The 12,097-nt window shown below is 38.5% G+C and overlaps 1 protein-coding gene across 1 annotated transcript in view; it reads right to left on the bottom strand.

The window, feature by feature from the left end:
• Positions 1–1,270: 1,270 nt before the first annotated feature.
• Positions 1,271–12,097, bottom strand: part of LOC127427213 (uncharacterized) — a 52,611-nt gene continuing 41,784 nt past the window's right edge. The window contains exons 15-19 of the mRNA XM_051674682.1: positions 10,798–10,874; positions 9,488–9,566; positions 6,738–6,907; positions 1,755–1,845; positions 1,271–1,632 (exon numbers count right to left, since the gene is read on the bottom strand). Coding sequence (XP_051530642.1) covers positions 1,502–1,632; positions 1,755–1,845; positions 6,738–6,907; positions 9,488–9,566; positions 10,798–10,874 — 548 coding nt within the window. The 3' untranslated portion in view covers positions 1,271–1,501. The remainder of the gene's footprint in view (positions 1,633–1,754; positions 1,846–6,737; positions 6,908–9,487; positions 9,567–10,797; positions 10,875–12,097) is intronic.

The raw sequence follows: 12,097 nt of genomic DNA on the forward strand, positions 1-12,097 counted from the left end.
CGCAGAGCCCTACAGTCTCTGAGAAGCTCTTTGTCTGCTTTGGTGGACAGGGGAAAGGAAGCGCTGTCTCCAAGCAGAGGATCGCCCACTGGCTCATTGACGCCATAACAATGGCATATCACGCCCAGGACGTGCCGCCTCCGGCAGGGCTACGAGCCTACTCTACCAGAGGTGTAACGGCCTCCTGGGCCTTGACCAGTGGCGCCTCTCTAATAGACATTTGCAGAGCAGCAGGCTGGGAAACACCCAACACCTTTGCGAGGTTCTACAATCTCCGGGTGGAACCGGTTTTGTCCCGTGTAGTGGCATGCACAAGCAGGTAAGTACCAGCAGGGTAACTTAAAGGGGTTCACACACCGGCTGCATCTGGCGGATGACATGGCACATTCTTAAATTAGAAACTTAGATTAAATTAAATTAGAAACTTAAATTAGTTATTTTCTGTGAAGTTCACCCAAAAATGAAAATTCTCTCATCATTTCCTCATTCCATCCCAGGTGTGTATTTCTTCAGCAGAACACATTTGAAGAAAAATAGAAAAATAACTCAGCTCAGTAGGTCCTTAAAATGCAAGTGGATGATGATCAGACCTTTGAAGCTCCAAAACTCACAGACAGTCAGCATAAACGTCATCCATACTTCAGCGGTTAAATTGATGCTGAGCGGAAGCGATGGTTTATACTTAAGAAGTACTTAATTATTTATATTTTTCACACCAAAAGCGATCGTGTCACTTTAGAAGTCTGGAGTCGTATCGATGTCACTTATGCTGACTGTCTGTGATTTTTGGACCTTCAAAAGTCTGATCATCATCCACTTGCATTTTAAGGACCTGCTGAGCTAAGATATTTTCTATATTTCTTCTGCTGAAGAAAGAAAGTCTTACACACCTGGGATAGCATGAGGGTAAGTAAATGATGAGAGAATTTTCATTTTTGGGTGAACAATCCCTTTAAGTGTTAAATACATTAAATGTTATATCACCCCCTTGTGGTCTCCCAAGGATATTATGCCAGACTACATTACAGCAAACGGAAGGAGTTGAAAAGTACACAACTTAGGCTTCAAATGTAAATATTGGCCAATGTTAATATATTGATGCCTCAAAAAATAAAGAAAATAATGTGCTGATCAATAATCAATGTATTGATACTTTATTAAATTCCTTATAAAATAAAGTTATCGTTAAAAATCAATTCGGCCATGGAGAAAATAAATGTGATTTTTACTTCAGAAACCTGTTTTTGCGACTGTTGCACTCTATTTGAGTTAGAGGAGAGGACTGACTTTAGTTACTTATTCATACAGACATTATTGCATCTGTTCCTGCCTGCTTTTGTATATATTACAGGACAATTTGAGAGCCACACCTGTTAGTTAATCCATTTGTCAATGCCAGACTCTGACTGTGTGAATGCAGCCATTTTGAATTGGATATAAATAGGTAGGCTATATAGGAATTTAACAAATACATATAACAAATATAACAAAATACTGTATCTCAAATTATACAAATAAATACAGAGGAATCAATAACAGGGGCATAGTTTTTATATTTGTACTGCTGGTATATGCATGATTTCTGCAATGGATTATGACCTCCAAGTACATGGATGTGCCCAGTTGGGTGATCTGAAAAAAGTATGGAGAGAAACACAGGAAATAGGTATAAATTACAACTGTACATATAAATAAAATGCATTAAGCATAGTCATTTAGGTTTTGTTGCATATATATTTGAAATAGGTTATTACCAGCAAGTGAGTCAGCAGTGACAGCAGCTGACACAAAGACCACACGGTTATTCAGAAACTGCTGTGGGCGATACACGTTGTTGAAGGAAATTTATGCCAGGAACCTGAGTAGCTTTAGAAAAAGAATCGAGTCACAAGGGAAGGGGCTGAACTGGAAAAGGCATGAAATCTTGCATAATGTACTGATTGCATTGTGTCAGAAGAGGCGCGTGTGTATGTGGTCACATGATCAGATCACATGCCTACTGCACCTGCTGCCAAAAGGAATTTTGTTAAGATGTGCAGGATACTGTACAAGATGTCTTGTGATAAGAAAAGATACCAACAGTAGAAAAGATAGAACAGGGTATATACACATCACCTGAATAGAATACAAAAGAACTTGTCAAGCAAAGCAGAGTTATGAATGCAAACAGGGGCATTTTAAACATGTTTGTTCTGGACAGATTTTCATATTTGCAAGTTAAGAATCCTATTATCCTAATAATATGATTAAGGTCAAACAAATGATATGTTTTTATACTTTAAATAAAATAATAAGTTTTGCATTAAATCAGGTTAATTATTTATTTATTTATTTATTTATTTTAAGTTACAATAGCTGATTGCCTTGTTTTAATTAAGTTTATTAATTATGCTATGTCAGGGTCATACATTTAAATTTATGGGAACCAGGATGCCCTGCTGGAGTAGTTTAGCAATAACTGGTCAAATACCTTCCTCTTTTTCAGCAGAGAGAGCATATTGTTTACAATACACTGGTGTATCTGTTTATAGCGCTGCTCTGTACGGAATGACGTCAATAAGTCCTGCCTCGTCTTTGTGGGCGGCCCACAACTTTAGGTTAACATTAGCTACTTCCTGTGTCTTTTCAGCCTGTGTGTTAGCAGCTATCTCAGCAGTTCCTGTGTCTGTAGTGAGAGAAAAAACTGCAGGAAAAATTAGTTGTACAGAGTTATCATCAAATTAGATTTTTGCACCAATCTGATGCTTTAAGTCATGTCCGAGCAATGAGAACGGTGAATTTGGTGTTTCATTGGAACCTGGATGAAAGCATGCATTTTAGAATCTGTAAATGCACCTGCACTAGACAGTTCACACAGCCTGCGTCCCATATCCTCAATTGAAATATCACCTAAATTAGTGTGATCTGTCTGTATTTCCACTGTAAAATCACTGTCTGTGATTTTGTACCTTCAAAAGTCTGATCACCATCCACTTGCATTTTAAGGACCCCAGTGGCGATTTTAGGGGGTGGCCTGTATGGCCTGGGCCACCCCTGAAATCTCATTGGCCACCCTGTGGCCACCCCAGAACTGATTGGTAGTTCATGATGTTCATCAACACAAGAATGAAGAACCAATAGAAACACCTGTCAATCAAAGATGACATCTCAGGTCATTTGTTGATTTAGAGCCACACTGACCCAGGGTCAGTTTTATATTTCTGACCATTATAGTAGTGGTGGGACTGAAGCTGTGTGAGTTGATCTTTGGTCAGTGGGGGAAGGGGCAGGTCACGGGCAGCGGGCGCCAGGTCTGGAGTATAACGGTCGGTCAGAAGCACGAAGATGACACGAGCTAGCGTCTACCTCCAACTTCCAATGAGTTGATGACGTCGATTTGTGGTCAAAAAGAAAGCTGTTATTTGAGAGGTATGTTCTTCTAATCTAACGTTTAATTTATCCTGAATTTCCATGTGAATGTGAAAACATTTTTTCATTGTTACAGTAGCTAGGTTAAAGAGTAAGCTAGACCCTACACCACATTCAGCATGTTATCTTTATATTGACATGAAATATGAAATGCCATGTTTTCTGATTTAATGACGGAGGTGTGTAAAGCGTTTTACATTTGTATATGTTCAATAACTAAAGTTATATATATGGCTAACCTGTGTGTGAAATGGAAGAGTTTGTGCTGTGACTGTACTTTAAATCTTTACATGAGTTATTTATGAGCTCTTTATGTGTATTATTGGTCAGTCAGACCAATAAAATCTTCAAAGTTTTTATACCTTATTTGACATTTTAAATATGCAGAGGCAGGGCAAATTGCACTTAAATGCTGCAAATGATTTGACTAACTATTTTATTTGGTAATATTCAAAGTAATTGAAGCTATCAGAACATGTGGAAAATAAACCTGAGTAGACACTGTAAATAGAGTTTTGTTTTTTACTGTATTCAGAGCTCAATCTGCAATTTTGGGGTTTCCAGACAGATACCTATAAGCCCTCGTAGCCAATTTCACACATTGATTTGTACCCAATTTAACAATATTTCTGCTGGACAGTGCAGTTATAGCTAATAAATGAATGAATAATTGATTGAATTGCACCTCAATCAGTTATCACCTGTACTTGTATCTTTATATGATTATACACTATACCTGATGTTATACGCAGATTAATTCTCTACAATGAGAATAGCTCTTAAAAATGTGTAACTGACTTTTCCTAAACAATTACTGATTTAAAAATGGATGTTATGTTAAAATAACCAGAGATTACCAGAAACTGTAATAGGTTGAAATAGAACAGGAATAGAAAACTGTCAAATGTCAAAACAACAGTCTGATATTGAATACAAACAATTCAGTGAATGCTAACATGAGTTTAAGAATTCATTTATTCTACATGTGTAGATGTTGAAGCAAAGCAATGCGATATTTACACATTTTGATCATGTGCCATTCATAAAGGTTCTCCCGGTATCGCCACCCCACACTAGGTCTGTGCCCCATCTTGGCCACCCCAGTAAAAATGTCCTGGATACGCCACTGAAGGACCCGCTGAGCTGAGATATTTTCTATATTTCTTCTGCTGAAGAAAGTAAGTCTTACACACCTGGGATAGCATGAGGGTGAGTAAATGATGAGAGAATTTTCATTTTTGGGTGAACTATCACTTAAATGTTAAATACATTAAATGTTATATCACCCCCTTGTGGTCTCCCAAGGATATTATGCCAGACTACATTACAGCAAACGGAAAGCACACAACTTAGGCTTCATGTTTAAATATTGGCCAATATTAATATATCGATGCCTCAAAAAATAAAGAAAATAATGTGCTGATTAATAATCAATGTATTGATATTTTATGAAATTCCAATAAGTTATCGTTAAAAATCAATTCTGCCATGGAGAAAATAAATGTGATTTTTACTTCCGAAACCTGTTTTTGCGACTGTTGCACTCTATTTTGAGTTAGAGGAGAGGACTGACTTGGTTACTTATTCATACAGACATTATTGGATCTGTTCCTGCCTGCTGTTGTATATATTACAGGACAATTTGAGAGCCACACCTGTTAGTTAATCCATTTGTCAATGCCAGACTCTGACTGTGTGAATGCAGCCATACTGTACAAGATGGCTTGTGTTAAGAAAAGATACCAACAGCAGAAAAGATAGAACAGGTTATATACACATCACCTGAATAGAATACAAAAGAACTTGTCAAGCAAAGCAGAGTTATGAATGCAAACGGGCATTTTAAACATGTTTGTTCTGGACAGATTTTCCTATTTGCAAGTTAAGAATCCTGTTATCCTAATAATATGATTAAGGTCAAACAAATGATAAGTTTTTATACTTTAAATAAAATTAGAATTTTTGCATTAAATCAGGTTCATTATTTAGGTTTAAACTGTTTTTTTTTTATTTTTTTTTTAGTTACAATAGCTGATTGCTTTGTTTTAATCAAGTTTATTAATTATACTATGTCAGGGTCATAAATTTAAGATTTTTCTTGTAGGTTTTGTTAGAGTAGATAACCTCTCACATGACTGACCCTTTGCTAAGAAAAGGGTAAATTCCTGCCTTGTAAATCCTACAGTTGTTGTCATTTCCCATATTATCAGACAAGATTTGGGCCATTAATGTGCACACTCGTATACTCCGAGAGGTGTGAGCTGATCCATTATGGTGTAAAGCAAAGGACAATGTGCATTTTCATGTGATACAAAGAGGTCTACATTGGCCACATCAGGGAGAAAACGCCATTTTATGACATGTGGTATATCCTTGTGTTCAGGTGACCTGGGACATGTGAATCTCTGAGTGATAGCAGATGGTTGCTGCACCACGTCAGGTCGTGAATGTAGAAGTGAATGTAACAGCCACAACAGATTTAGGTTCTTATGTCAGACATGACCGTTGTGCTGCCTGCTATGATCAGAACATGCTGGCCTCTCAGCATAGAGTGGAAACGTTTATGGGAAAGACAAACCAGCAGTAATTCTAGCTAGTTGATGTGGGGTGTCACCTGTGTGGCAGACCACGCTACTCTTATTGAAAATCCTGATCACAGGTCTCCTATTCCTAGTGATGGCATGTCTGGAGGTCCACATACAGCTGGACAGAGACCAGACCTCAAAAGCTCAGATCACCAAGTGGCCTAATTTGAATATCACTGACATAAGCTGGGTATTGCAGCTTTGTATTGCTTACAAATGCTGGATGGAACCACCAAGATGCAAATAAAATTTCCAAAGTGTGCATGTGACGAGGCGGAGGGCGGGGCCGGCCCGTGAGGACACACGGCCAGCCCTGAATCAGGCTAATCAGCCGGGAGGGGGATAAAGACTAGCCGGAGGCGCCAGTTCGAGAGAGAGAGAGACGCACATGGCCGCGTTGCGTGTGTGTCTGTTTCCTCATGTTTTATGTTGTTTTAAGTTCATTTATGTCATTAAAGTTTATGTTTACTGTTCAGCCAGTTCCCGTCTCCTCCTTGCCCGTCCTTTAACTGTTACAGTGCATTAAAAACATTGCGGTCTCTTGAGGTGAATTAACTTTTTATTTAATATTTTATAATTTTTTTATCCTCAACTTTTTATTCAGATGTTGCGATTGTGATACTGCGCATGAGGTTTCCGCAAGTTTCCACGCTTTATGGAAATTAATGGGAACAATGGGAACCTTTGAAATAATAGAAAGGTGTAAAGTTGTTTTACATATGCAAATGGCAATTAATTCTTTGCCTGAACCAGATCTCTGCTGATCCGAATTGGGTCCTTGAAGATGGTCCATACCACAGCTTCTTCACAGGGAGGGGTGGTCAGAGAGCCAATGTAGCGATAGTACAAGGTGAGATCAACACCCTTTAAGAGCTGATCCATAGAAAAGGGCTCCATAATTCTAACTTTGTTTCCTAGCACAGAAATAAGTAAACAGCTGGAAAATATCTAAACGATTAGCTTTGTGAATAAATACTCGGTGATACCCAGGTCAGACCAGATGTAAGGCCAAAGCACATCTGTGATTGCCACAATACCAAAATAGTAGTTGTCGGTACCAATACCAGTAAAATTTCACAAATTTCGATACCAATTACGATATCACAAAAAAAATAGGTAAAATGCTATTGAACACACATCTTTAGCCTGTTTAACAGTTAAATTTATCAATGTAAATAATAAAGGAAAACAATTTTGTGTTTCCTTGAAATGTTTCTCAATTACTGTAAGTAAACATTGCTTCAAGTTTTTTATTTTTTTTTATTTTTTTTTTAAGTAGGACCATTTGAAGTGAGTTTTCCATTCAGGTAGTTTCACACCTCTGGTTAAGAAGTTGTATATATAGCCCAGTGTGATTATTAAAATCGCAAAATTCTGCGAGTTAATTGTATAAATGTCACGCCCTCATCAGTCTCTGCTCCTCCAAACCCCTCGCACTCTCCTGATTATTAATTATTTTCACCTGCTCCCCATCAAATCATCAATCAGAACAATATAAAGTCTCACTATTCTCCCTCAGCCTTTGTCTAGTCTCATTTGGACCAGCTTCTAAAGTGACCTACTCAACTTTGATTCTACCATTGTGAGTTATTTACCTGTCAATCATCTTTTATCTTAGTTAATGTTAATTCTGATTTAATCAGTGATTTCTCCTTGTTTGTTCTCCGTGTTTTCCTTGAGCTCTGTAAATAAACTGCATCTGGGTTCAACTCCTCGTCTCAGCTTCATAACAATAAATATATAGTCTGCAGGCACTTTGCACTTCACAGTGAATGTGCACTCTCTTCTGTCATCTACTACAACAGGCACAGTCCACGATGCTCAGAAAATGTGGTGTTTTCAGCATATGAGCAGCTTCACATATTCACTATGAAGCACGCAGCACATGCAAACTGTACATTTATTTAATTATATCACATCCTAATAATCACACTAGGACATATCATGATTTAAATTTGATTAATTGTCTATTTCAGTGTAAAAGGTTTAAAAGAGCAAATCAAATCACTTTGTCACACAGCCATATACACAAGTGCAATGGTGTGTGAAATACTTGGGTGCAGTTCTGATCAACATAGCAGTCATGACAGTGATGAGACATACCAATTTGTCTCATCAACTGGAGACATACCAATTTACAATAAATATAAACACTCAAATATGAGTGTGAGCTTTTAAAATCAGTCGTGTGTAAGCACTCAGGGACCGAATTGAATTTTGTTGTGCTCGGTTAACAGACTACAGCAGAAATGTTAAATTCAACGTTCATTAAATATTTTGTTGACATGGGAATTTACAAAAGTTTAGCTAAAAATGCCATCACTGAGCACGTTTACATGCACAATCTTACACTGATTATGCTTAAATATAACTCAGCAAAAAAAGAAATGTCCCTTTTTCAGGACACTGTATTTTAAAGATAATTTTGTAAAAATCCAAATAACTTTACAGATCTTTATTGTAAAGGGTTTAAACAATGTTTTCCATGCTTGTTCAATGAACCATAAACAATTAATGAACATGCACCTGTGGAATGGTCGTTAAGACACTAACAGCTTACAGACAGTAGGCAATTAAGATCACAGTTATAAAACCTTTCTACTGACTCTGGAAAAACACCAAAAGAAAGATGCCCAGGGTCCCTGCTTATCTATGTGAACATGCCTCAGGCATGCTGCATGGAGGCATGAGGACTACAGACATGGCCAGGGCAATAAATTGCATTGTCTGTACTGTGAGATGCCTAAGACAGCACTACAGGGAGACAGGACCGCTTGACCACGTGTAACAACACCAGCACAGGATCGGTGCATCCGAATATCACACCTGCGGGACAGGTACAGGATGGCAACAACAAATGCCTGAGTTACACCAGGAATGCACAATCCCACCATCAGTGCTCAGACTGTCCACAATAGGCTGAGAGAGGGCCTGTTGTAAGGCAGGCCCTTACCAGACATCACCGGCAACAACATTGCCTATGGGCACAAACCCACCTTCGCTGGACCAGACAGGACTGGCAAAAAGTGCTCTTCACTGACGAGTCGCGGTTTTGTCTCACCAGGGGTGATGTTCGGACTCACGTTTATCGTCGAAGGAATTAGCTTTACACCGAGGCCTGTACTCTGGAGCGGGATCGATTTGGAGATGGAGGGTCCATCATGGTCTGGGGTGGTGTGTCACAGCATACATTTATTTCTATTTTTGATCCATTTACAAATGTAATATAGCTTTGTGCCCACATTCTTGTAGTTTGGGGTGTAAGATTCTCACATGCTAGGTGGTGCTTGAGTGGTTTAATTTAAGAGTTTGACAACCATAAGCTACTCTGACTGCACTAACACATTATGATGTATTCTCAGGGGCCCCAAATATAGGCTAATAGTTAAATATATCATTAAAAAAATATAAGTTCCCCATAATAACAGTAAACTGATGACCCAAAAGAAACTTTGCATGTTCATGCACCATTTGGTCAGGCTTCAATGTTTTACCCTGTCCTGGTATTTTCTGAAGATAATCTGTGAAGTTTTTCCAGATCTGTGGCTTTTCCTTTTGCTTGTCTTCCATGACCTGAAGTAAGAACAGAGTGGTAAATATCATTCAGTTCATATGTGTTGTTTCTTTCTAACTCTCTCTCTCTCTCTCTCACTCACACACACACACACACACACACACATACACACACACTCTCTTTCTCCCTCTCTCTCTCTCGTAACTTTATGTTCCTTCAAGAAGCCTGCAACTGGTGAGTGAGTGGCACCTTGTGATACCAACAAAAAAAGACACAATATAACATTCCCGAACTTTCACTGTATCTCGCTGGTGGTATGATATTTGAAACCCTACCGAAAACAACCAATTCCCTTGCAACTTTCAAGAAATGTCTAAATATGCATTTCTTCCATGAGCATGTGACTCAATCCTGATAATTCTTATTACTTTTAAACTATTCTTGAAGTCAGTCACTTTGGATAAAAGCCTCTGTTTAATGACTAAATGTAAATTATCTTTATCAAACAATTAGGTAAGAAGAAAAGAGACACTATGGTAAGCTGAATGTAAACCAGAAGAAGGGCAAACTAGGATTTACTGTTGTGACGGAACGACCAACCCCTCTCTCTCGTCATCGTTGCCCTGCCTTATAGGGCCGTCCATTAGCAAGGCTCACAACAGCGATTTAGAATGACTTTGTGTTTGGTGTTAAGGTAATATAATGAAAAGGGCTAAACAGAATTTGTGTGGTCAATATCAACTGTTGATATATGGAAAAATAAGTGTGTGACGATTTTACTTTTGTGTTCCACATAGAAAATAAAAGCATAAAGTTTTCATCTTTGAGTGAACTGTTTCCTTAATTTGGTATTAATTGAGATTTCAGGTTATATAGTTAAGCAGTTTATGTTTTGTTCCACTTTGTTGTACAACTGATTTATGTTCAATAAACAAATCACTTATGCCAAGATGCTGCCCAAAATGGCATTCTGTAAATTTTTTGTTAATATCACAGTTTTGTGGGATAAACCCATTTAATTTAAAATTTTTACATGATTCTGCTTGGTCTTAATTAGTTAATTTTGGATGATATGGTGTAGTAGCTAAAGCTCAGGGCCAGTAACTGGAAGGCTGTGACTTTGTGCCCCACAAAGTGTGAGCAATAAGATATTACTAATGTGCATTTGAGCAAGACCAGGTTGCACAGGAGGAATGTCTCTGTTGTTAGCAAGAAGTCACTTGTCCTACTAAATTATTTGTTAACTAAAATGTTAACACTGTCCTCTAGTTGTTGTACAATGTGACTTACCATGAAAAAGGCCAACACAGCGAAGCCATCCTGAAATACAGTTGCCGTGCTGTCATTGAGATCACTTCTCTGGCTGACTACAGGTGCATCTCAATAAATTAGAATGTCGTGGAAAACTTCATTTATTTCAGTAATTCAACTCAAATTGTGAAACTCGTGTATTAAATAAATTCAATGCACACAGACTGAAGTAGTTTAAGTCTTTGGTTCTTTTAATTGTGATGATTTTGGCTCACATTTAACAAAAACCCACCAATTCACTATCTCAAAAAATTAGAATACATCATAAGACCAATAAAAAAAACATTTTTAGTGAATTGTTGGCCTTCTGGAAAGTATGTTCATTTACTGATATATGTACTCAATACTTAGTAGGGGCTCCTTTTGCTTTAATTACTGCCTCAATTTGGCGTGGCATGGAGGTGATCAGTTTGTGGCACTGCCGAGGTGGTATGGAAGCCCAGGTTTCTTTGACAGTGGCCTTCAGCTCATCTGCATTTTTTGGTCTCTTGTTTCTCATTTTCCTCTTGACAATACCCCATAGATTCTCTATGGGGTTCAGGTCTGGTGAGTTTGCTGGCCAGTCAAGCACACCAACACCATGGTCATTTAACCAACTTTTGGTGCTTTTGGCAGTGTGGGCAGGTGCCAAATCCTGCTGGAAAATGAAATCAGCATCTTTAAAAAGCTGGTCAGCAGAAGGAAGCATGAAGTGCTCCAAAATTTCTTGGTAAATGGGTGCAGTGACTTTGGTTTTCAAAAAACACAATGGACCAACACCAGCAGATGACATTGCACCCCAAATCATCACAGACTGTGGAAACTTAACACTGGACTTCAAGCAACTTGGGCTATGAGCTTCTCCACCCTTCCTCCAGACTCTAGGACCTTGGTTTCCAAATGAAATACAAAACTTGCTCTCATCTGAAAAGAGGACTTAGGACCACTGGGCAACAGTCCAGTTCTTCTTCTCCTTAGCCCAGGTAAGACGCCTCTGATGTTGTTTGTGGTTCAGGAGTGGCTTAACAAGAGGAATACGACAACTGTAGCCAAATTCCTTGACACGTCTGTGTGTGGTGGCTCTTGATGCCTTGACCCCAGCCTCAGTCCATTCCTTGTGAAGTTCACCCAAATTCTTGAATCGATTTTGCTTGACAATCCTCATAAGGCTGCGGTTCTCTCGGTTGGTTGTGCATCTTTTTCTTCCACACTTTTTCCTTCCACTCAACTTTCTGTTAACATGCTTGGATACAGCACTCTGTGAACAGCCAGCTTCTTTGGCAATGAATGTTTGTGGCTT

The sequence above is a fragment of the Myxocyprinus asiaticus genome, chromosome 36, assembly GCF_019703515.2.
Source record: "Myxocyprinus asiaticus isolate MX2 ecotype Aquarium Trade chromosome 36, UBuf_Myxa_2, whole genome shotgun sequence".
Taxonomy (NCBI): Eukaryota; Metazoa; Chordata; class Actinopteri; order Cypriniformes; family Catostomidae; genus Myxocyprinus; species Myxocyprinus asiaticus.